Source organism: Carassius carassius, chromosome 25 (assembly GCF_963082965.1).
Source record: "Carassius carassius chromosome 25, fCarCar2.1, whole genome shotgun sequence".
Classification (NCBI taxonomy): domain Eukaryota; kingdom Metazoa; phylum Chordata; class Actinopteri; order Cypriniformes; family Cyprinidae; genus Carassius; species Carassius carassius.
Window position 1 is genome coordinate 4,263,535 of NC_081779.1, and position 27,306 is coordinate 4,290,840.

Below are 27,306 nucleotides of genomic sequence, written 5' to 3' on the forward strand. Positions count from 1 at the left end.
CACTCCCCCCACCCACAATTCCTGCCGGCCCGGGACTCGAACTCACAACCTTTCGATTGGGAGTCCGACTCTCTAACCATTAGGCCACGACTTCCCTTACATGGATGCTTTGCCTCATGGCCTTCAGCATACAGCGTAGTCGGCAGGATTCAAACCTGCGCGGGGAGACCCCAATGGATTTCTAGTCCATGTGTAATGTGTATCGATTGAAGCTTAATGTAGAATGTGTGGGTGGAGCTAAATGTGTGTGTGCATACGTGTTTGTGTGTGTGTCCTACCACAGGCAAATTAACATGTACATCACAGGCATCTTTCATCTCGGCTGCCCTAAAAATCAGATTAATTCAGCTGTCAGCACCCCTGAAATATGTGATTATGAGATCTCTCTTCATGTTTGCTGAAAATAGCAGCTGCAGTAAGAAATCTGAAGTTATTTCACTCTAAATATGGCCTTTTACCTGTTAAAAACTTTTTGATTTGCCTTTTTTTTTTTTTTTTTTTTTTTTTTTTTTTTTTGTAAAGAGATGAATACTTTTAATCAGTAAGGACACATTAAATGGATTAAAAGTGAGAGAAGACATTTGCAATGTTACAAAAGATTTCTATTTATACTGTAATTATTCTTTGTTTCAAGAATCCTAAAAAAAAAAACAATGTTTACACAAATATTAAAAAACACAACTATTTTCGTCATTGATAATAATAAGACTTGTTTCTTCAGCAGCAAATCAAGCAAATTTTACATTGAAAAAAAATTATACTAATGTTTTTGAAATTTTATGTAATTTTTATAAAAAAAAAAAATATTACATTTTTCAGTGTAATTTTACATTGAAAAAAAATTATACTAATTTTTTTTTTAGGTAAGTGATTGCAAACAATTTATTTTAGCTACATTTAATAAAAAAAATGTAAGTTAGTCTACTAAATTTGTTGATTTAAATGTAGCTAAAATAAATTGATTGCAAACACAGTAAATTCAATGAATAATGTTTTTCAGTGAAGAAATGAAGAATTTCTGTAAGATCATGTGACACTGAAGACTGGAGTAATGATGCTGAAAATACACCTTTGATCACAGGAATAAATTATATTTTATAAAATATTCAAATAGGAAATATTTATTTAAAAATATTTTAATATTTCACAATATTGCTATTTTTACTGTATTTTTAATCAAATAAATACAGCCTTGGTGAGCAGAGGAGACTGAAAAAGATTCAAACTTATGAAATTTCTGTCCTTTACTCAACCTCACGTTCCGTCAAACCTTTATGACTTTCTTTCATCTGTGGAGCACATAAGATATTTTCTATTTTTTGCCCAAACAATAAATGTCTGATGTTATTTATATTTTCCCCATTTTTCATCAAAATACCTTCTTTTGTGCTCTGCAGAAGAAAAAAAGATGACATGAGGATAAATAAATGATGACAAAAATTCCCTTCAAGGCAAGGAATGTTCCTCTGATCCACAACCAGCTCCTAAAGTGTCATCATCTCATGTGTTTGTGTGTACAGCTGAATAAACCACAGGACAAGACCACAACCATCACAGAAACCCAGCCGCTCAGCAACTATGAGACAAACTACTACGAAACCAACTCTGCAGAGCCCGTTACAGTAAGACCCCCCCCCCTTCCCAAACTTTAACATTAGAAGGCAATTTAAGTTACATTTTCAGAGCATTTTGTGATATATAGAGGTGCTTCTCAATAAATTTGAATGCCGGGGAGAAGTTCATTTATTTCAGTAATTCAACTCAAATTGTGAAACTCGTGTGAAAAGTAGTTTAAGTCTTTAGTTCTTTTAATTGTGATGATTTTGGCTCACATTTTACAAAAACCCACCAATTCACTATCTCATCAAATTAGAATACTTAATAAAACCAATTAAAAAAATTTTGGTCTTCTGGAAAGTACTGTATGTTCATTTACTGTACATGTACTCAATACTTGGTAAGGGCTCCTTTTGCTTTAATGACTGCCTCAATTCGGCGTGGCATGGAGGTGATCAGTTTGTGGCACTGCTGAGGTGGTCTGAAGCCCAGGATTCTTTGACCAGTCAAGCACAACAACCATGGTGGTCATTTAACCAACTTTTGGTGCTTTTGGCAGTGTGGGCAGGTGCCAAATCCTGCTGGAAAATGAAATCTGCATCTTCAAAAAGCTGGTCAGCAGAAGGAAGCATGAAGTGCTACAAAATGCCTTGGTAAACGGGTACAGTGACTTTGGTTTTCAAAAAACACAATGGACCAACACCAGCAGATGACATTGCACCCCAAATCATCACAGACTGTGGAAACTTAACACTGGACTTCAAGTAACTTGGGCTATGAGCTTCTCCACCCTTCCTCCAGACTCTAGGACCTTGTTTTCCAAATTAAATACAAAACTTGCTCTCATCTGAAAAGAGGACTTTGGTCCACTGGGCAACAGTCCAGTTCTTCTTCTCCTTAGCCCGGGTTAGAAGCCTCTGACATTGTCTGTGGTTCAGGAGTTGCTTAACAAGAGGAATACGACAACTGTAGCCAGTTGTGTGGTGGCTCTTGATGCCTTTACCCCAGCCTCAGTCCATTCCTTGTGAAGTTCACTCAAATTCTTGAATGGATTTTGCTTGAAAATCCTCATAAGGATGTGGTTCTCTCGGTTGGTTGTGCATCTTTTTCTTCTACGCTTTTTCCTTCCACTCAACTTTTTGTTAACATGCTTGGATACAGCACTCTGTGAACAGCCAGCTTCTTTGGCAATGAATGTTTGTGACTTACCCTCCTTGTGAAGGGTGTCAGTGATTGTCTTTTGGACAACTGTCAGATCAGCAGTCTTCCCCATGATTGTGTAGCCTAGTGAACCAAACTGAGAGACCATTTTGAAGGTTCAGGAAACCTTTGCAGATGTTTTGAGTTGAATAGCTGACTGGCATGTCACCATATTCTAATTTGTTGACTGTGGCGAGTGGGGCAGGGCCGAGAGACGTGGGAATGGAACGAGGCCGGTGGAGTGATTGGAAATCAGCGACACCTGTGACACTCACCGGTCTCGAGTCCCACGAAGAAGATTGGAAGTATACAAAAGAGGATGATGACAGTAAAGGACGAGACTGTCGAGTCCCATCGCGGACGACTGTCGCGCACAAACAAAATCAAAACACAAAATAAACTCCAGGCCTGGTCCTCTCTCGTACTTCACTGTCGTCTTTCCTCTTTTGTATCCTCCCAATCCCCTTCCCAGGGACTCGAGACCGGTGAGTGTCGCAGATGTCGCTGATTTCCAATCACTCCACCGGCCTCGCTCCATTCCCACGGCTCTCGGCCCCGCCTCACTCGCCACATTGACATAGACTGAGGTTTTGTTAAATGTGAGCCAAAGTCATCACAATTAAAAGAACAAAAGACTTGAACTACTTCAGTCTATGTGCACTGAATGTATTTAATACATGAGTTTCACAATTGTTTCACAAAGTTGAATTACTGAAATAAACCTTTCCACGACATTCTAATTTACTGAGAAGCACCTGTATATACACACACACAGTATAGATAGTATAGCAGTGTACTTACCTCACAATGGGTACTAAAGACAGCAGGCGGCTTATATGCATATGCTAACAGCAAAAGCTAGTGACTCATAGTGATGTGTGGCATGTGCTAACACTGCCAAGGGGTCTTTTATGTGGATTAATATGATGAGCTGGTTATTTCATCAACTATGATAACCATAAAGCCAATTACTAAAGCAGGTCTGTGTATGAAGACACGTACCTTTGTGATCAAATCCCCAGGGGACTCGGTTTGGGCTTTCAATAAGTGTCTGCATTTATTGTTTTAGGTGATTTAGCCAGGCATTATTCAGCACTTAAGAATCGGCTCCATTTAATTAGTGAATTTAAAATTGAGTTGGCCACACCCCAATGGGAAGCTGAGCTGGAATGACAGGAAGAATAATTTAGTGATTGTGTTTTATTTTAATAAAAGATTACACACAGGCACAAAAAAATAAATAATTGTGTGCTTGTGTGCATCATTCATTTCATTAATCATGCTTATTGTTTCCATGATGTATAATTATATCAGTAATATATCAGTACAGACATATATTTACATATATACAGACATATATTTCTAGACTCTGCTGGAAATAGTGATTTTCTAACATGGTCCACTTATGAAAAGCTCATTATTATTTATCATATGGCTAATGTATAATATTATGTTTTAATAATGTGAAATTTATTTACTTAGTTTATTATTTACAAACATAAATAGTCATATTTAATATTCTTAATGTTTTATTGTTTATATGTTTATAAATATTAATTGTGTACATTTTAAATTCAATAAATATTTTTATTATATTTATAAGAATTGAGTAATGTTTAATATTACTATAAAGTATTAAAGTTGTGTTTACAAATATGAATTAGGTATAATACTATATTATAATATTATAAATGTATTTATGAAAATTATAAAATTGTAAAACATTATCATTCTAAAACATTTTAAATGTTTGCTTTTATTTTAATAGTGTCATATTAATATTGTTTTTATTACATTTTATTTATTTACTCATTTATTTATTAGAAATCCTATATAAAATCCTATCCTATATAGTCTGATCACATATTTATGGGTAATTCATACTGTAAAATGAAATGTTTTATAAAAAAAATTCTATATTAAATTCAAAATTCCCCTCACAATTTACATAAAGTAATTTTATAGGCAAGTCATTTTCATTCTGAATGGTGTGCATCCCTGGGAGCCAAGCTAAAGGCTGGGAAATTTGCTGTAATAACTTTTATTAGATCTGTGCAATTGATATTACTTTCTTTGTAAGATCATCAACAAGAAAAATAAAACCCTTTTTAGTTTCCTTTCTGTGTCCAACTGCTATAAAAAGTTGAAATTACCAGGACTGAAACTGGCATCACCTCATAACTGAGAAATAAATAAAAAAAGCATTAGCCTCACATAATTAGAAATCAACTTTTGCTTCATCATTCAGACAGCGATACACACACACACACACACACAAGACAACCACCACACTATATTAACACTTTTAAATTAAATTTCTGCTCATTGTGAGTCAGGAGGTGAAGTGTTCTATCAAAGCGTTTTATCTGCTGATTCTTCATTCGATATCAATTAACTCTAATAAATAAGAATGTGTGCTTCTGTTCTCCAGCTATTATACTGATTAATGAACGATTGAGGTACTGTTAAATTGGCATTAGTAGCACCTCAGTGATTGTAATGAATTGTGAATGTGTGTATGTGCAGCTTGTTACATTTGTCTGAACCAGACGTTTGTTGTGACAAAACTGCTGTTATGATCAGAGGAGCTGTCTGAAATCATTTTGCTAGTATTTTGATTAAGTATTTGTTTATTCTTTTCAGTCATTATTATTATTTTCCAAGGATTGTGCATTTAAATAACTTTACACTTTACAGATTTGAACAAATGCAACATTATTCATAAATATGAATTATGTTTAATATTATATTATTCATAAATATGTATACATATACATATACATATATACATACACACACACACACACACACACACACACATATATATATATATATATATATATATATGGAATTTAAGGGTGTAATAAAAAAATCTAAATATTGAGAAAATCGCCTTTGAAGTTGTCCAAATGAATTCTTAGCAATGCATATCACTAATCAAAAATTAAGTTTTGATATATTTACAGAAGGAAATTCACAAAATATCTTCATGGAACATGAACGATACTTAATATCCTAATGATTTTTGGCATAAAAGAAAATCTATAGTTTTGACACGTACAATGTAATTTTGGCTATTGCTAAAAATATACCCCAGCGACTTAAGAGACACACACACACATATATATATATATATATATATATATATATATATATATATATATATATATATTATATTATTATCTTTATTATTATTACACTTTCAGATCTTTGAATTTCACTGTACCTTAATTTATGCTTTCATTTGTGTGCTTCAGGATCTAGATGATGACAACAACGGCCCTCCCGCTAACGGCGGAACCCCCGCTGTCTGGGACGGCTCAGGACACCCTCCCGAAAAAGACGACACGACTGATGAGACCCTTCCACCGTACAAACCAGCTGACCAGAATGATGTCGAAGCTAACTATACTAACGTAGCCCGTGAAGAAAGTTTTGTGTCCAAACCCATGTTGGTCTAAAGATGAAGGCCGTGCCTGTGATTTGCACTGCCACCGTCCTGCCCAGCCGCGGACCCCCGTTACAGCACAGCTGACTATAGTCCACGGCTCGGGCACAAACACATCCACAACACCCCAGCCCGGTCACGTTCCTTTCACATGTGGCTAACTGACATTTGAACCTATTCTCATGGTTTTGTGGATGGTCCAGATCAGATTTTGGAATCTTGATACGTAAGACAAGAAGTTCATAGAACTTTAGTCAAGCAAACTTTGATTCGCAGTTAATGGTAAAACAAATCCATGAGAAATGGTCATTATTCACTATTGAGATGCTATGTTACGTATATTTTACTCCTGGTAACGTGAAAAACATTCACAGCAAACATAGTCAGAAAAACATTTAATTTTCCTACAAGGTCTAAAGATAAGAATTAACTTTCAGTATTTTAAAATACACTGCATATACTGTCAAACGTTGCTTCTGTTTCTGATCTGTATTTTTTTGCGATCTCTTTTTTTTGCGTGTAGTGCTCTTCTAAGCTTTAGCTTTCATCAGTTTCGTGCGTTAACTTCTGTGATGAGGGAAAAAGTCTTGTGGTATATGCACTGTATTTTACATACAGCAAAAATGTATTTTTATATTTTATATTTGATGTCATTTTGATCAATTATATCACCTAAAAACAGATGTATGCATTATTTTCTTATTTTCATTTCTTTGGTTGTTTGGTGCATTCATTGTTTTAGAAAAATACCAAATAAGTTATGTAAATAATATAAGGAAGATATATATATATAGCCAGTCTAACATGTTTAAAAGAAAATTATGGGGTGCAAAATGAAAAAGTGTACACTTTCTGAAACGTTCTTTTAACGGGTATTACTTAAGTCGTATGCTGATGTTTTTCTTCTTGATCCGTGTGGATTTTGTTACTGTATAATCTGCATGGCATGGTTGGTTGCTTTCTTAAAAAAGCCTGTCGTAACCTTTTCTCACTCCCCTTTTTCTGGCCATAAGAAGAACAATATGCATATGGAGATGTTGAAGGTGACGGGAGGTTTGACAAGTTTTGTTTTCTGCCTTCTGAAGCTAAACATTAATGTTAAAGATCTCATGAAATCTCTGGATGAGCACAGTTTTCTTTCTGTGTTGGCATTTCCAATTAAAACTTAATTTTAGAAGGTGAAAAAAACATAAAAGATCCCATCCATTTAAAAATAGTCAAAAATAGGGCATTCTCATTCTAGAGAGCATTTGATTGGACAAAACTTTTAGTGCAGTAAAACAGTAATAACTTTTCTATTTTAATATATATTAACATGTATTTTTATTCCAGTGATGTTAAAGCTGAGTTTTCAGCATCATTACTCCAGTCTTCAATGTCACATGATCCTTCAGAAATGATTCTAAAATGCATTCTAATATCATTCTAATATTCTTTTTTATCAATGTTGTTAACTGCTTAATATTTTATAGTGATACATTTCCATTATGAAGACATTTTATAATGTTGAAAATATATAGATTTCAAATAAATATTGTTAAATGAATTTTCTATTCATCAAATAGTCTTTGTATATAATAGTGGTTTTCACAAAAACATTAAGCAGCACGAACGTTTTTTCAACATTGATAATAATAAGAACTGTCATTAATAACTGATCAGCAAATCAGCACATTAGAATGATTTCTGAAGGATCATGTGAGACTGAAGACTGGAGTAATGATGCTGAAAATTCAGCTTTGCATCAAAATATATTACACTTTCAAATTTATTAAAACTGAATATTCCAGAATATTACTGTTTTTACTGTATTTTGATCAAACAAATGGAGCCTTGCTGAACATTGACTTAATGTATTAGTTTCAAAGTCAACAGACATGAATTGAAAGCCAGAAAAGTCAGATTTAGATTCTAAGTGGTGTTTAATAATATACAAATGCCCTGCGTATCACTGATTTTTTCTTGGCCACAGCACTTCAGCCGTGTCTGTTTGGTCAAATGTTATCATTATTCCTCTCTTATTCCTATATTTTTTCTCGAAAAGAAGTGTCAGATTTAATCCCAAGAATTTGAGAATCTTGACGCCCTCCTTCTTAAAGGAACAGTTCATTCAAAACTCACTTATGTTCCAAACCTGTATGATGAGATTATTTGAAGAATCTTCACTCTTTATTATTGACAGACTGAAATTTAAGGTAAAATCACTGAAATTCCTGCCAGTTTTGGTCACCGTTTACTTTCAGTGTATAAAAACGAGCAGCTATAAACATGTCCTTTTGTGTTCCACAGACAAAGAAAGTTATACAGTTCTTGAAAGACATGATTTTTGGATGAGCTATTTCTTTAAGAGACAGATGAGTAACACAAGTAGTTTATGAAATGGTCTTTTTTCTTTTCTTTTCTTTCCCCGCTGGCTTTTTCACTGGTTCTCGGATGGCATGGCAACTAATTCCATCACTGATCATGTCTTTCACTTTTGAATGCAATCTTTGCACATCCACTTAAAGCTGTCGATAGATCATTGTGTCATAGTGTCTCAATACATTGTTGTAATTGTGCCAAAGAACTCGTATCAAAACCATAGTGATGCAATCAACTAAAGACTTGCTAACAGGTTACAGAAGTCCTAAATGTAACGAACGGACAGCTTTTTTAACGGTCACCTGGAGCAGAAACATGCACATTCACAAAGAACATAAAATGCAGGATCTTTAGATGGGTGAATGGATGAATAGATGTGCAGGCACCATGACAAACACAGACCGATCGATGGATGGACGGTACAGTTCACCTAGATGAATTAACAAGCCCTCCTCAGTCTTGATTAGCCATCGAACACATTCTGGCCTGTTGGACATCGCAGAAAACTACTGATTCTCACGAAACTTTTATTCTCGACATGACATGACAATCTTTCACCTGTCGTCTCGGTTTAGCTGAGTTGTGGTCTCGTCACTGTTTCTGATAAAGGGAATGTACGTCTGCATGCTGCATGAGATTTGAGGTTCGCTTATGTTATTCTCACGCCTCAAACGGGCCGTCTTCACGCAACCGTCATTCGCTAAAATGGTGCAGTATTAGACAATCACTGTATGTTACACACTCATACTTAAGGGTTTTAAACTGTGATTCAAGTTACATTTTTAAAAATGTTTTATTTAATTTTCTGTATTTTTGAGTGTTTTTCAAATGTTTCTGTCTTACAAGATTGTTTTAAATAATAGGCTATTGAAGTTTTAATGCCATTTTGCCAATTTTTTAAAAAGACAATCAAAGGTGTTTGGAATGGTAAATGGATTGTTTTAGGCAAAAATGAAATTTCTGTCGTAATTTACTCCCCCTTGTGTTGTTCGAACCTGACTTTTTCCTCTTCTGTGCAACACAGAAGTAGATATTTTGAACGCTGTTTTGTTAATACAATAAAAGTCAATGTGGTCCAAAGCAACAGAAGAAATCGTTCATGCTCATGTTTAGAATGACATGAGGGAGAGTAAATAAAAAACAGGATTTCCATTTTCCAATGAATGATCTCTTTAACAAAATAGAGGGCCTCTAAAATTAGTCTTTGGTTACTGAACGACTCTTGTCATTCATCAAATGTACTCTCCAGCAAAACGAACACACTTTATTTGACATATGTTTATACATCATCACAAATCATATCAGAGACCGTTTCAAAGTCATCTTCCACATGCTCGCTCGCACACTGCCCTGTCATCGTCAAGCCAGATGTGCCTTTGTTACTTTGTTTTGAGCCATTTTACTGACAGATTTGTTTTGCTGAGACAAAAGGAAATCATTGACTGTATAGGCCGCCCAGTGGGGAGAATTGGGACTCTTTTATTTCTAACGTTCATTTTTGCATTCTATTTCTCATTATTTTATATGCATAAGTAACTTGTTCTCTGTTTTATGGTTCATTGTGATGTCTAATAAACTATAAGCCAAAGCTCCTGTTGTGAGGTGAGTTTGTAATGTTTAGTAATGGTGATTCTGTTTCATGTTGTTGTTCTAAAATCCCGGTTTAATTTTCTGCAGTTTGTGGGATATTATCAAATGCCAAAAAAGTGTTTGGCATCCACTTATTGATTTACCACCTGAGAGGCCTTCACAAGATCTGGTTTAACTCCTGAACTCTAAAAATGTCAGACCCTGAAGCCAAACATTATCTGCTGTCTAAACTTTAAGCAGGACTTTTTTAAGGTAAATATTAATTTAGATGCCTTTTAGAGCCTCTGAAATACTCTCGTTCTGTTCATATGTCCGGGTAGACAATGAAAGCCATTTGAAAGACATCTTTCATTTTCTTGATGTCCAGCATTTTTAATGTATCTATTTAATTCAGCCTTCACAAAGACCTCCCCCTTAGTTACTGTTGCTATTTCTGACAAGCCATGATGCTCTCACGCATGTTCTCACACAGCTTTCAAATTATGTCATAAAAAAAAATCATGACCGACTGCTGTAGCACCTCAGTTCATGGGCATGTGAACTGATCATCTCTTCCTCTTTACTGATATTTATAGCACAAAATAAACATGAGTGAACATTAGAATATTTTGTTTCAACCGCAGAAAGATGTCGGTGCACACCATTTTCCAAGTCTATTAACACTCCTGTTTGGTTTTGTTTGTCGGACAATAGGGTGAATTCAGCGCTCTGATTGGTCAGATCGCCTGTCAATCAAACTTATGGACAACAATGATTTGCTGTCCACAGTTTTGATGCCTTGGAATGGAAACTTCACTTGTCTGTGCAAAGTTGTCCAAATAAATGACAGATGGTGGTAATGCTGTTGCTGCTGTCTAAGATCTTTTCATGGCTGTGAGGTCGGAGGATAACACAAGTAATGAATAGAAATTGCATGACTTTTTAATATTTAAAATAGGTACTGAACATTATTTCATTGAGGTATTTTGCCTAAGGCTGCTCTTAACTAAGTTGGTCAATTTACGTTTTATTTTGAAAATGTAACTAATTTCATTAATTATTTAGACCTATTTAGAGTTTAAGGTCATTTATACCTGACAGCTAAAATTATTTGTAGCCTACCATAAAATGGATAAAAAGTACTCCAAAATATTAAAGCAATGATATTGCTTTGATTTTATTTCTATTTTTGTTGTTTAAAGAAAAATAAAAAAAACTTCACAGCCAGTGATCACCATGCATTTTCAGTGTATGGAAAACAACTTTGACATTCTGATAATAACTCCTTTTGTGTATCACGGAGGAAAAGGCGTACATGTTTTCAATGACATTTCCAGAGAGCAAATTTTCAGATAAAAGCAAATGATCTGCACAAAGCGTGACTTCATAGGACCAAAACATGCAATTTCTGCATTCTTTTGTACTTTAACCTAATAATCAGATACAAAATTATTTATTATATTACTGGAATATCCATTTAAAATCCACTTATTATATTCAATAATAATAAAATGAAAGAATTAAAAGAATTATAAAATGTGTAAATGTATAATAAATTATATAACTATAAAATGATTATGTAAATTCCATTATTTTATGCTAACACCTTTTTTAAACAACAATAATCATGCAACTTGTATCAAAGATATTATTACTGGAATATTCATTTAAAATCCACTTATTTAACAGGCTATATGTGTGTCTACTAACTTTGCACATCTTGACTTTGCGATATTTGCCCCCTCTTCTTTGCAGAACAGCTCAAGTTCACTTCAGTTTGATGGTAAGGGTTTGTGGACTGTAGTCTTTCCACAGATTTTCAAAGGGGTTTAAGTCTGGGCTCTGACAAGGTCATGCAACATTCATCTTTTACTCCTTCAGTCACTGTGTGTCAGTTTTGCTGTGTTTTGGGTCTTTGTCATGTTGGAAAGTAAACCTTCTTCCCATTAACAATTTTCTGGCAGATGGCAGCAGATTTTCCTCAAGAATTTGATGGCATTTTGCCACATCCATTTTCCTTTCTGTCCTGACAAGTGCTCCAGTCCCTGCTGCAGAGAAACACCCCAGAACAGAATAATACCACCTGCATGCTTCACTGGAGGAATGCTGCTATTGGGATGGTGAGCTGTATTGGATTTTTTTTTTTTTCATCTGCCTCACAATCTTCAAGGTCACGACTGCATGTGGCCTTTCTTGAGGAGTGGCTTTTTTCATGCCACCCTCCCATACAAGCCACACACACACACACACACAATGATCTCTCTTTGTCATAATTTCCTGCAGCTGCTTCAGAGCTGCTGTATGTCTCTTGGTCTCCTCTCTGACCATTTTCCTCTGGCTCTTTCATCCAGTTTAGCGCAACATCCTGACCCAGGGAGGCTTGTACCAAATACCTTTCACTTCTTAATAATAGACTTCACTTTGCTTCAATGAGCATCTGATTTTTTTTTTTTTTTAAAGATCCTTTTACCAACTTAGTAATTCTCAGTGTTGCCAATTGGTCTCAGTGTTGCTACATTAACACTGTTGTCGCGGGTTGTTTTTCATGTCCGTGGTTTTAATAGACCCCAATAACGTGATATTTAGCCCCTAAAATGCTAATTTTTCCTGGGGAACCCCACCAAAAATGTGTATTTTACCCCACCAGAATGCGATTTTTACTGGGAGATTCCCCTCGAAACATGATTGGGCTAGTTTTGAGCAGCAATTGGGCAGGTTTTGTTGTGAAAACCTGACAACCCTGGTGATTCTGTTTTTTTTTTTCTGAAATGGTGTTACAGCTTTCACTTGATGTTGCACTGCGTAAATACAGCTGGAAGCTGGATAAAACAAAAACTTTTTTGTCTTAATTTCAGACTGCAAAGCAACAAAATATGATTATTTTAAAGTGGGGGGGGGGGGGTCATTCTTTTCTATACACACTCTCTATAAATATATGAAGAATTTGGTTCAAAATGCGATATAAATCATTTTTATTGAGTTTCTGCCAAAAACAGTATTGTATCTGGTCGGTATTGAGAAGTCAATTTTTTATTTTACGCAAAGTTATTAGGTCATGTTTTCTCCCTTTTATTCCAAACAATTACAAACGCCAGTCTCCCTTTTTTTGCAAAATTTGATATATCCGCTCAACCAATCACAGCCCACCATTCCACGCTCTATAGACAGTAATGGTGGCACTCTGAATGCACCTGGCATCCTAGTTTTTCTCATCTACTTTGTACTTTGTGATAAACAAACAAGGGCTGACCTGCCCATAAACACTTTAGACTATTAGACTGTTTACATAATGTTGAGAAGAAACTGTGTTCAAGGATACCACAGAAATACAATTCAAACCTTTTTTTGTGTGCATGTCATTTTATCAAGGACTGCTTCTCTAATCTTGGCTTTTATCGTCGTTAGCTTCTGATATTCTTAATTTGGACTAACAAGCTCTCCGAACCACAACCTGCGAGTAGTACGATTGATACGTTATGTGTACATTTCCAAATGAGTGCTCAAAACATCAGGTTTTTGTGCTTATATGTGCTGTATACCTAGTGCAGCTTTAGGTTTCAAGGTAAAGTATATAACGTTAACTGTCTTACTGAAGTAGTTCTGTTAATTCACTGTGAACCGACTAGTTGCTAAGAATGTGTTGATTATTGTAGACTGATGTTGTTTTAATTACTTTGTTTAATAATAAAGAATGTAGTGCTACACCCAGACTTTATAATCATTGTGAAATTGCTGTTTATTTATAGCTGCACCGGCAGGTATAGGGTTAATGTGGGAGAGGCTGTTTTATGTAAAGGTACTTTGTCAATGGTAGTGCTGGCTAACTGGCTCAAGGACTCCTCTCTGTGCCAATCACAACAGGCTTGGCCAGCTAACCAATCAGAACAGGGTATGCTTATGGAAGGGTGGGGTTTGCTCCAAACTTGCTGGGAAGAATCATTTTTGAATCATTGGCAAATTACTCTAATATTAAATGTATATTCTGAGAAAAGTACAGTGTTTTCTGACTTTAGATGCATTTAAACCTGTTGTGGGGACTCCAACACAATATTGGGACACTTTAAAATACCCCATGACATGCTCTTTAATACAGCACATTGCACTTGTCAACTAAATGAATGTAACATGGCAAAGATGAATGCACTTGTGGAAGTTCAATGTAAGGCACATGTCATTTTGGAATTTCTGTGGTCTAATCAGGGGCGCCCCCAAGGGGTGGCCGTATAAACTCTGGCCACCCCTGTGGCCACCCCTAGGATTATTTGCAGTGGGTACTATTAATTTAAATGCAGAATGTAAATTCACAATAGTTTAAGAAGTGAAAAAAAGTTCAGCACCTGCTGCAGCCACAGTTTTGCGTCTCTGAGCAACATTAAAGTGTTTCGTTCCTGAATGAATCAACCGTTTAACTGATTCGGTTCAATCGCAATGACTCACTTATTAACTGACTCGCTGCCACCTATTGGCGGTTTTAATTTCACATTTTATGGAACCTTTTCATTTTTTTAATAATTTCAAACATCAGTTTTCAATGTTTTATCTTTAAAATATCAAAACATTATTTATTCATTTGTAACTGCAGGTTGAAGTATTCCATGTTCCACGGAGCTGCATTAAACAGTGTGTAAAAACATCCGAATAACACTTCAGATGCAGCTTCTGTTTTATCTGCATTGCAAAGATCAATTTTGTTGATACTGATTGCATTTGTGAGGTAACAGCCCAAATGCAAGTATTTGACCTAAAATATGGTGCACACTTTTAGAAACAATGTTGTAAAGGTAAAGAAAAAAAAAAAAAAAAAATCAGGTGTCAGCACAATTAAAAATAAGATATCAGCACAATAACACTCAGCAAAATAGTGTAATTATCGTTATCGATAAAATCCTAGAACTCACAGATATAACTTTTTGTCTATATTGCAAACCCTTAATTTTCGTTTTTCTTTATTTTAATGTGCCACCCCAAAATTTACTGTGGCCTCATTTGGCCACCCCTGTTAACATTTTCTGGGGGCGCCACTGGGTCTAATGTGATGTTGTTTGTGTTCTTGTTAATGAAGACATTTTTATTTTTATTTATTTTTTGCTGAAATTAATTTATAGCATTAACAAGATGACCCGTTATATTCATTTTGGAAGCGATGACTTTTTGATGACTGATTTTTACTCCAGTGCCTGTATATAAGATTAGTATTGACCAAGTTCAGAGGATGTCAGACACAGTATGGATCATCTTACTGTGTATTTTCATCACTTTGATATGAAAAATAACTTTTATATTGATTCAATGGATTTATTGCAATTTGAGAAAAAAAATATCATGGACTAATTGCCTTTTGGGGGAAAAATTAAAATTTTTAATAAATCTTTTTAAAATCAATACCTGGATTTACATTTTTTATGTTATTATAACCTAAAGATGCTATGTGAAAGTTTGAAACAGAAAATAGTGGTTTTCATCTTGCCACACATTTTTACTCAAATTAATCAAAATGGATTTATTGCGTTTTGGAACCAAATTCTCCATATATATATATATACACACACACACACACACATATATATACATGTATAAAGTATATGTTATTAGCACCTAGTAGTTGTTGTATAGGTTTTGTAACCACTAATGTATTGTTTTATTTTTATTTTTTTTCTTAATTTTATATCATTAATTATGGCAGGAAGACTGTAGTTACAGTAGTGTTTGTGTCTCCATGGAAAATCGCCTGGCTGTTTTATAACAGCCCTACTTCTTCTGATCACAAGAAACACCCAGCCCAGGTAGCTTGATGAAATTTAAAACCATTCACCATAGAGAATGCAATTACCTAAATGAGAACTAGTCCCCTGTTGTCTTTGATTAATATGCTAATTCCATTGCAAAGACATCAACTATTGCAGTCTGCCGTTCGGGTCATTTGTATGCCTCACGACGCCCCGAAGAAGCAGGCGAATGCTTGAGTCAGACACTGTTTGCCATTTGTTGCCCACCAAAAGGCTGCCTGATTCATTAGCAGCACGTACTCTGTGTTGATATCCATTAACTCTTCCTAGCATTCTCTGTAATTGAAACCCAACCGGCCTCAACACCGTACAACGACTTGACATCGCTTGCACGAGAATATAATGAATACATTGCTAATTTGTCCTCTCAAGCACTCGTGTACCGCTCCGGCGTCATAATGAGTCAGTTCCAGCTCGGCTCGCGACTTGCGACTTTTTTTAAACGACGTAGCCTCCTTAAGCACCTGTCACCCCACATTCGTTAGCCCTTTCCTTAATGAGTTGGATCTCAAGGCTCTGTCGCTGATGAGATACAAGCTGAGTGTGGCGATTGTTCGGTGTCAGAGCCTGTTAAGTCAGATGTGGGCGTGTGGGGATGCAACTGGGGCCATGATTAAATGTTGATGGCAATGATGTGCAATCAGCGATTAAAAACGGGCCTTTCACTGACGGCTAATGCTCGGTTTAACCTCTTGACTGCCGAGACTGAGAGCTGAAGAGGGAGGGAGGGAGAGAGAACAACAGAAAAAATGCAAATACAGAGTGGCCTACTGTGTGAGTGAGGTAAAAGGAGGGAGGGAACATGAGTCCCTGTGAGCCATTAGTCCCTCCTGGCTATTCTTCAAACGTGTTTACTCAGCCTTTGACCTCTGTTGTGTCTAAAGAGATGACGCAGTAGCTGGGAAAGAAAGCGTGAAAAGGTGCTAGACACTGGAGAGGAAGCACGTGTGAGAGAGAAATGATGGAGGACGAATGGAGGTGTGGAAAGGAGACAGCGCCACCAGGTGGACATTACTTAGACTGCAAAGAGCCTCATAAAAGAGGGCAGGGCAGTATACTGTAAGTCAATGATTTTTGATGACATGCATTCAGAATATTGATGTATTTGCATAAGGGAGGTTTTTTTGTTTTGTTTTTTATCTAAGGAAGAGAAACCGCTCTGTTTATTAAGGACCAAAGATATACTAAAACTAAATTTAAAATGGCACAGAAAAAATTTGTAGAAACAAACTCTGAAATTGCTAACAAATTTCGCAAACAACAAAGAAACTGTAACACGTTGAATTAAACTTGACATTCTGAAGTATTTTATTGTAAAACATACTCCAATAATCTGTTTTATGTACAACTTTTTTTACAGTGTATTAATAAAAAAAAGACATTTCATTATTTAAAATTATTTTGACATAAAATAATAAAATAATTAGATGATCAAACTTAAAATATAAAATTAACATTTGCCTTGGCAACTAAAAATGTAATGTAATGTACTCATTATATAAAAATATAATGAGTATAAAAATAAATGAAAACTATGTATTAAAAAAAGAAGAAGAAGAAAAATGGAAAATATTCATAATAAAATTACTCAAATTAAACAGAGAATATGAAAATAAAAGTGAATTCAAAGTAAAAAATACTAAAATAGTACATAAATAACCTACTTTGGCTGTCATAAATAAATAAGGTCATATGACAATGTAGGAAGATATTGACCAAAGCATTGCATATTTGTAATAAATAGTAGTCAGTATACAGTCTATGGAGTTATGGTGACCATATGTCCTCTTTTTTCCCGGACACATCCTGGACGGGATTCTTAAATTGCCTAAAATGTCCGGGTTTTGGCTTTGTTCTCCTACTGTTTGAGGAAAAGAAGACATTTGGTCATCTTAATGATGTAAATAGTACGCTAGTATTTCGTTCTGAACATAGGCTATGTCTCATTTTTCTCCTTTGTATAATATTTAACCATGAATTCGGGCACTAACAAAGATCTAGATTCACAAAACATTGGAAAACTGAAGACTCGGTTACTGTGGTGACACAATTATAAGGTCGCACATTAAAATGTAGCTGGTATTTATCAAAAGCTTCGGTGTGTAACACAGGCCATGACTAATATCCTTCTGTTGTCACTTGATTTGTTTCTTGTGCATCTTTATTACAGCTGTTTAAAAATATGCCCTCGTTCTTCATTTATAATGACTGAAGAAGACATAATTACAGTGAATATAGTGAGCAACTAATGGTGTTTATGGTGCATTCTGGGAAGTAAGTTACTGTTTAAAAGTAAACTGGATTGATTTTGACAAATCACTGTACTTACTGAAGTACAATACACTGTACTTACTGAACACCTTCTCTTTACAGCAAATGTAAATCTCAAACAGAAATGTAATTTCCCAGATGTTTTATCCAACATAATGTAGCCCACATGTGGTAACAAAATATTGCATCAGACCGCTAAACCAGTCCTTCATTAAAAACAGCCCAGCTGTGAGAAATTTCTGCAATCAGTGAGTGATAATAGGCCTCCTACCACAAGCAGAAACCAGAAGCTGTGTTATTTGTGATGCTTTCCTTATGGCTGCAGATGTTCATAAGCAAAATGCTGCATTTAATTCAAGTAATTGATGTGAATGAATATGTGCAATAAACCATTTCCAAGATGCTAAAGATTGCCTGCACTCTAATGGTTAAAAAAAAAATCTTTACAAATAAGGCACAATGTACTGTATAATTTGAAGGAATTACTACTTTAAATAAATAATACTTTTATTCAGCAATTGTGCATTAACTTGATCAAAAGCGACTGTAAATACATTTATGAGTTTTTACAAAATGTATCACAGTTTCTATTAAGCACCACAACTGTTTTCAACATTAAGAATAATTATAAAATGTTTCTTGAGCAGAAGATCAGCATAATAAAATGATTTCTGAAGGACCATATGACACTTAAGATTTGAGTAACGATGCTGAAAATTCAGCTTTGCATTACAGGAATAAATTACATTTTAAAATATATTCAAATAGAAATAGTTATTTTACATTTAAATAATAATTCACAATATTACTATTATTAGTTTTAAATTTTTTTTTTTTATCAAATAGTGCTGCCTTGGTATAAAAGACATTTAAAATATCTTACCAACCTCGAACTTTGAGTGTACTTGAGTTTGAGAGAATTATAAACTGGCACATATAAAACTAAATGGGAAAAAAACAAAACAGAATAACACTATAAGGGGACTACAATTATTTAAAAAGCTAAGTAAACTGTGAGCTCTTTAAGGAAAGTTTAGGTAGTCTAATGACTGCCAGCACAAGGAATGCCAGTTTTAATCTCAATGTGGGTGTCCTAGAAACTGGTGAGTTACTAAGGTCACATTCCTATTTTATCACTATTGTGCCTTTGAGTGAAGCTCATAACCTCTGGGTCATTGCAGAGGGACTATCCATGCAATCAGTGTATTCTCAGTTGTTCGGTGCCAAAAGACAGACATCATATGACAGCTGTTTGGAAAAGCTATGAGAATAGGTTACACAAATGAAAAATAAAGAAATAATGGAAACACGAATTTGGACATACCAGTGCCTGTGTGGGGGAGAGAAATATTACACAGCAGCAACTTGGGAGTTTCACCCATGGAAGTATTATATTACAGCATGTTGCACCAGTTAGTGTTACACAACTATTACCAGATGGTACAATGGGGTTAAACCACATCAGAAAGTTCACTGACAGCAGAAAACAGAGAAACTTTTAAAGCAGAAAATAAGGCTCAATTTAAAAATGGAAATTAGATAAATAAACTAGATAAAACAATGGTACAAATGATAATATAGTGCACTTTATTCATTTGACCTCATATTAGCTACTGATTTGTTTTTTTAATATGAGAATATGGGGAAATTGTGTATATATATATGCATATTATATGAAAACGGCAAATTGGTGCATACTAGAAAGTGGTCTGCAAAAAAATCCTCTGTTGAAAAAAACTGCATATGCTGGTTAGGTATGTTTTGAAGCATGGCTGATGGTTTAAACTGGTCATGCGCTGGTCCTAAGCAACTAGCTCCTGCTCAGGACCAGTTTAGGACCAGCATATGACCAGCTTAAACCAGCTCATGACCAGCAGTCATGCTTCAAAACATACCTAACCAGCATACAGTATGCAGTTTTTTTTCAACAGGGGTTACAGGAGTTATTGTGTTTTGAAACAGCTAATTACCCAAGCTGTTCATTAGCTAGTGCAAGCTGATCATTAGCTCAATGGCCTCCACTATATTCCAAAAAGCTGCTTGACCAGTTAGGGTCATTTAACCTCTGACCTGCTTGCTGGTTTGTTGCCATTTCAAGGTAATCTACCCGCCTGCACCAAACATGCTATGAACCAGCTACCATTCAAAGCATATCTCCTGGTTTAAATTTCTAACAGGTTATGGTATTCTGATGACAACTAGGTTGGATTAATTTGGGATGCTGTTGGTTGGTGATCACGGTGATTACATGGCATGCACTCTTAAGGACAATGTAGGGCTAATTGCTAATCCAAGAGGTGTGAAAAACGCGGCAAACAGACCTTGTCACAACATAATCGGTCATCACACTGTACTTCTATCCTGGTTTTCATCTGTCAAAAATTAAATATGGTGCTACCCTGACTTAGGTCTATATACTTAATATGTCTGTTTATTATTTTGAGGCTCCACTCCAGTTGCGTTTCCTTCCTTATCTGTCGTTTTAACTTTGTAAATCTGTTGTCATTAATCGATAGTGCACCGATTTGAGGTGATTTTGTTGTCATAGATCATTCGACCACCACATGTCGCCACATCTCTTGCAGATAAACTCAGTATTGCATTGTGAATTTAAGTTGTGTACAACGTAATTTATAATCACCGTTTATTTAATTTGATACATGTATATCACATATATCTAGAAAATAGTTGGACAATAAGACACTGCAGCCACTACAAAGAGATAGCAGTACAGATGATCAAGGAGGTGTGTTTTCCTCCAGAAACAGCAGAGGGCGCAGTTCACAAGTGAGTTCAATCTCTGCAACACTCTATTCTCCAATAATTATTAGGTTTTTTGCAGGACTTGTCCAGGAACGGGCCGTCAAGGTCATTCATCTGCCTTGTAATTGTAAATTCGAGGATTTCGTTGTTTTGGTTTTATTGGCTTTGATGCGGTTAAATTGAATTGTCTCTGTCCATTCAAAATCAATCCGTGCCATTTAGCTGCACATTCAGAGTAATTGGGATGCGATACAGCTGATCCATGTAGAAGCAGGCAGAAAAAGCTGAGACTCCTGGTGGATTCATAATTAAATTAGAGATATGCACTGGGCTTGTGTTTTCTCTGTCTCATGTCATTTGTGTTTGTGTTGTGCATTTCAGTATGTGATAAACATGTTATGCTCATATCATAAGGACATTTTCTTTTATCATTTGAGTTGAAATATGTCATCGTACTAAGAAAACAATGTAAAGCCATTGTAAGTGCCCCAAAACTCATAGCAAGTAATTTCACTATATTTAAAGCAATCTGCAAGTGTCTGGAGTTAATGTTTATGTTAATATATAAATCTGAATGCATTTAGAATGGTATATTTTAGCTACTAAACCTATTTATTTAATTTTTTTTTTACATAATTTTAATGTCATTTAATTTTGATACATATTAAATAGTACAATTTTCTCTCTCTCAAATCTTATTTTGCATTTATCAAAATTAGTATGAAGTCAACACTGAATAATAAATCTAAAAGAATTAGCTAAAAGCTGTTTTTTAATCGTTTTGGCATACATGTCAATCAGCAGGACTTGTCATTGTCTCAAATGTATTTTATGTCAGCCTCTGCAGTAAAAATGAGGAGATGTGTCCAGTCCGTGTCAGGTTAATAATTCATACATGTGATTCTTCCTCTAATAAAATAATTACCAGCCAAAGACCGACTAATGTCATTTTAATCACATACATTCACATAATCACATCACATGAACCCCTAAGATCAAATGCTGCTTCCAGTAAATGGAGTGATTACAGTGATCCTTAGATTTCTAATGATTCAGAACCGTGTTGCTCAACACTTCTCAGATTATTAAAGCCACTGGCTCGGATCACAGTTAATTACATGCTTCAGTGCTGCATGAGTACAGGTTGGTCTCCATGGCGAATGCCTCCGTATCGCTCAGAATGAGTGATATAGGAAATGTATTTGAAGGTCAGTGGACACTAATGAGGATAACTGAGGCTGTATAAACATCAGCTGAATGATTCTATTGGCTTTTTGTAGTAAAATCACACTCTAATGATATTGAGCCCCCAACATCTAAACTAGCACCTGCTACAGAATGGCTAAAATACAGTTTCTCTATCTATGATATTGTTTTGTAGAGTGAAAAAAGCCGTCTCGTCTGAATCAGAAGAGAAGATGCATAAATCAAGCACCGTTTAGCCTGTAAACAGTCCAAAACATTTCTAAACAAATATGTTGTTGGATTTTGATGTGAGAGGACAACAGCGGATGGACTTTTTCACTGGAGGAAGCATTATTATAGATCATGGCATTCTGACAAGTTCAGTCAGTCCGTCAAAACCTCATGTTCAGTTTTCGGCAATTCACTACAATGCTTTTGGATTTGGCTTTTGCAGCTTATTGATTAGATATTTTGTTCAATTTTTTTTACATCAGAATGCTTCAGGCCTGCTGGAGGATATTCTTTCTGGACCTTTCACCTGTTTTCCTCGTCTTGAAACAATGTGATTCATTCACATTCACCACCAACCACACATAACCAACCTGTTTCTTTTTCATCTATCTTTTTTTGCATCATTACCCTCAATCCATTTGCCTCTCTCTCTCTCTCCCTATCTTTCACACACACACAAACATGCAATCCTCCCTTTTTCTCGTTAACCATCTTTGCCCCATCCATTTCCCCAGTGAGGGCTGCAGCGGCAGCACCTTTGATAAGCCATCTCCATGGAAACAGCCCAGCAACAGCCTGGCCCCTCATGGCCAATGAGAGCGTGAGGTGCCTCGGTTTCTCCTCCAATGGTGATGGGGGGCTGCTGAGCTCAAGGTGAATGCTCAGGGAGGCGTGAGCACTAGCTTACTGGTATATTTAGCAGCAAGCATCATAAATCTCTTCCAGTCAATCTCTGTTTTGTTCTCCTGTGCTTATCTGGAAGCAAATAATATAAAACCTGTTTTATATGTTATATGGCAGTGCTGGATTTAACGTTATAGGTGTTGCATGAAGGCCTGATGTAAGTTAGCTTGGTGGAGCTGCTTTCCGAAATGGTAGTGATGGATATTTGGATAACTGCATAATTTTAAATTGATTTGTTTTATATTCTTGGATTTTTAGTCTAATCATAAATAAAATATTCCAAAAATATTCCAAGCCCAATCAAATTATGAAATATTATCTGGAAAATTATGAGTTTAATTTTTAGGTGCAATGTTAGATATATAAGCCTGAAGACAAATTAATTTCTATTGCACTTTTCACGATAAATCAAGTTTTTTTATATATATATTTTGGAAACTTATTAAATGTAACATGAAGTATAGACTTGTTAATGTTCATTACAATTTTTTAATAAAAATATACAAAAACATTGATATCTAAACATTTTGCACATGCCCACATTTTCTTCAAAATCACCATTGCCACACATTCCATAGATTGATTCATATTACATGTATAAATAAAAGCCTGGAGTGTCTCTGTGTGTATATGTTGAATTTCTTTCTCTGATAAATTAATTTGCCCATTAAACGGTGGTGTTCAATGCCAGTGTGAATATCAGTATGAATCTGTAATAGAAGAATAATGTACACATGAATTGCATATGGCAAATATTTTATTTTACTAAAATAATTATTTGTATTACTCATATGACTGGGTTTTTAAAAAGGTAACTGAATAAGTCTGAATGAAAACTTACTCGTGAAGAAAGATCTCGAACATTCCCACACGCAAAGTGAATCGTGTACGTGATTGGACAGAAAGTGAGGCTTTGTTTGTCATTGGTCACGTGATTTCTACGTTAAAAACACAAGCTATAGGAATTGAGGCTTCATTTGGCACGCCCATTTATTCTCGTTACAAGCTCCGAAGCCTTGGTTCAAATGTCACATCACTATTACTTGTAAGACGCAGTTAACAAATGCAGTGAACAGCAGCGCTGTCATCAAAAATCACCCTTAACAGATGAAAGGAGAGTACGATAAAGATAACGCTTTCTTCTGCGGACATTCAAACAATACATGTTTTATTGTGAATATGAGATTGAGCTGAGGAATGAATGCTGTATCAGATGCAGGTAACCACACTCGCTCAGTCCATCTCTCTCTCATAATACTCTTCTCATCATAATACAGTGAGCTTTTAATACAGTGATACAATAAGCTTTCAATGAAGCAACTTGTTCCTTCATTACTAGTTCTAAAGTGATGTTTTCAAATTAAATACTCTCTAACCACTAGGCCACAACTTTCCCACGACTTCTGTTTGATTTGAAGTGGTGTTTTCAAATTAAATGGCTGTTAAACTGTCAACTTGTGATTTGAATCCACAGTGGAAGAAAGGAAGGACTTCTGCACAAAAGAGCATTTTTGAAAGACACTCTGTTGTTGTTTCATATGTATTTACACACACGTGCCATCACATTTTTGTATAAATGCAATATCACAACCGTAGCCGTGCGATATCAGCACGTTGTGATTACCTGCGGGCGGCCTCATGCCTACAGCCAAATCACAGCTGTGCCAGCAAGATTACAGCAAGATTATATTAAATCCTAAATCACAGATCTTCATTGTGATGTGACTTTTGGTCCACACTCTAGATTTCCTTTTAATTGCAGTTACAAATTCGAAAACCTAATGACAAATACATAATCAAGGTCTTAAATAATACTAATGCATATCACTAAGACAGCAAGAAGTCAAAGCAAGTAGTTTGCAGACGATGTACCCTTTTTAGACTGTGTAATTTTTAGAAGCCTCTCATGTGAAGACTGATGACACAGATGACATAATTCAACCCACATACAGTCCAGTTGCATGGTTTAATCAACTGCTAAAGTCATCGCTCCTGTAATGACCTTAAAATACAGACAAGCAGAAGCTTTGTGTTTGTTTACACGTCTATAAACAATGCATTCAATCAACAGCAATTCAATCATGCTCTGTTTTGCTTAGTATCCCTTTTGTATTACTTTGATGTGGAGCAAAATTAATTGTTTTAACACTGATTTATTTGTGTACGTGTGTGGTTAGGATTTTCAGCGTTCACACTGTGTTGGCCAAAGATTGTATTGCCATCCCTGTTTGTGTGCACCTGTTTGAGTTGGTGCAAAGTGACCCAATCTTTCTATCCATATCAACACACATTGATCATGTCAAACAGGAGGAGAAATATACTTCTTGTGAAATTGCACCATATAAAACTGTATGTGATGATAGTGTGTTTGTGTGTGTTGTGTTGTGAGACTGAATTCTATACCAGTGCCAGTCATCTCCAGTCACATGACCTGCCTGCCAATGGTCTCCTAGCAACCTTCTCCCCTCCCCCTCCCTGCCGTCCCCTCTCCATCCATCCCTTGCTGGATTCTGTGACTCCGGAGGCTGTGTGTATGCGTGGGAGCGTACAGGATCGAGTGAGCCATCCAGGATCATGGTTATTTATAGATCTTATGGATAAGTGGTGGAGGAACTTCGTGTTTTCTAAAATTAAACCATCTCTCACGACATCACCCTGACCATCCCCCCCCATTAAGCATTTATCTAGTCTTTTCTTTGCGCACAAACAAAACATGCACACACCCTCCCTCTGCAAGCTTCATTCATAACACTGAAGATGGGAGTTTGAAGATAAATGAAGGAGAGGTGCCAAGAACACAAGGTGCATTAGAGGACAAACATATCCTTTATTTTATGTTTTGATTAAAATTTGAGTGGTGTTTTAACTAGTGTCAGGATGTCACTAACAAGAAGACAGAATTTTTTGACAAATAACAAAATCACTCGATAAAGACTTATTCTGCACTCCAGTTCATTGTGTGCATAGCTTCATAATTTAAAGGAGTCAAATACTGCTCTATAAAACACCTACAGTGTCATTGATAATGAAGGCATTCCGTACGTTACACACAATTGAGCCTCAGTGCAGAATACCATTCTGTCGACTTTTTACTGAGAAAACGGTACCTGAGCTATACCAAGAGACAAAAATAAAGGTTTGCGGAAGCCTTGAAGACAGCAACAAGAGTAAGTGTGATGTGTGGACATCAAGGGCAACTCAGTCGTTTGTCACCTTTACTGTGCACTTTATCAAAGATAACTGGCAGCTTGTGTCTCGTGTTCTAAAACAAGAGTGATGAATGAAAACCACACAGCGGAAAATGAGTTGTTTCAGGATGTTGAACAGGAATTGCAGCTCACAACCACGGACCTGGTAATAGTTACAGATAATGCTGCTAACATGATTGCTGCTACACTGCTAGTCAGTTTTGCACGCATTAGGTGTTTCGCTCATACCATCAACATTGCTGCACAGTGAGCTCTTAAGCTGCCATCTGAATCATGACTGTTGGGCAAGAGTGGTAAAATTACTGGATTTTTTAACCGCATCCCCACCACAAATCATGCGCTTGTGGTGAAACAGGGACTTCTGGGGCTGCCACTACCCCACAAGTTGACTACAGATGTTGCTACCAGATGGAATATCACAGTCAAATACAAAAACAGTAACACTAAACAGCAATCTGGAATCAAATCTAAACATATATCGAATTGAAATTTCATGAAAAATCGTAATTAAATTTCAAATTTTAATCAAATTTTTTTTCAAATCATTACCCCAAGAATCGAAAAATGTCTTATGCTTTTGACATTCAGCACTACAAGTGGACTGTCAAACAATAACTAATATTGTAATTTTTTTTTTAGAATATCAATATAAAATACAGTTTCATGAGTCAGGGCCTTTTCACACTAAAAACAAGAATCTACTAAAATGATGTGACGTTTAGCCAAGTATGGTTAGGGTGACCACCTGCTAATAAGCCCAAGGGGGGACAAGGGGTACGTTTCTGAGGGACAATGTTGGACACCCCATGGGCAGACACACTGATAGTGGTTTACCCATTTCTAGCACATACCACCTTACATGGTATATTAATAATGCCCTATTCCCCTAAACATGTGTAATTGCTGATGTTTGCTCATGACAGAATTGACAGATGCACTTCCACTTACGATTTACTTTAGCTATTTTATAAATTTTTCATTACAATTTATTCACTTTAAATAAATTATAATATAAAATTATAGGATTAAAATGAATTGTAGT

The 27,306-nt window shown here is 35.7% G+C and overlaps 1 protein-coding gene across 1 annotated transcript in view; it reads left to right on the top strand.

Moving 5' to 3' along the window:
• LOC132103946 (nectin-2-like) overlaps positions 1 to 7,016 on the top strand; it is a 165,064-nt gene extending 158,048 nt beyond the window's left edge. Inside the window, exons 9-10 of the mRNA XM_059509044.1 lie at positions 1,521 to 1,622; positions 6,015 to 7,016. Of these exons, the coding sequence (XP_059365027.1) occupies positions 1,521 to 1,622; positions 6,015 to 6,218 (306 nt within the window). The 3' untranslated portion in view covers positions 6,219 to 7,016. The remainder of the gene's footprint in view (positions 1 to 1,520; positions 1,623 to 6,014) is intronic.
• Positions 7,017 to 27,306: the final 20,290 nt, after the last annotated feature.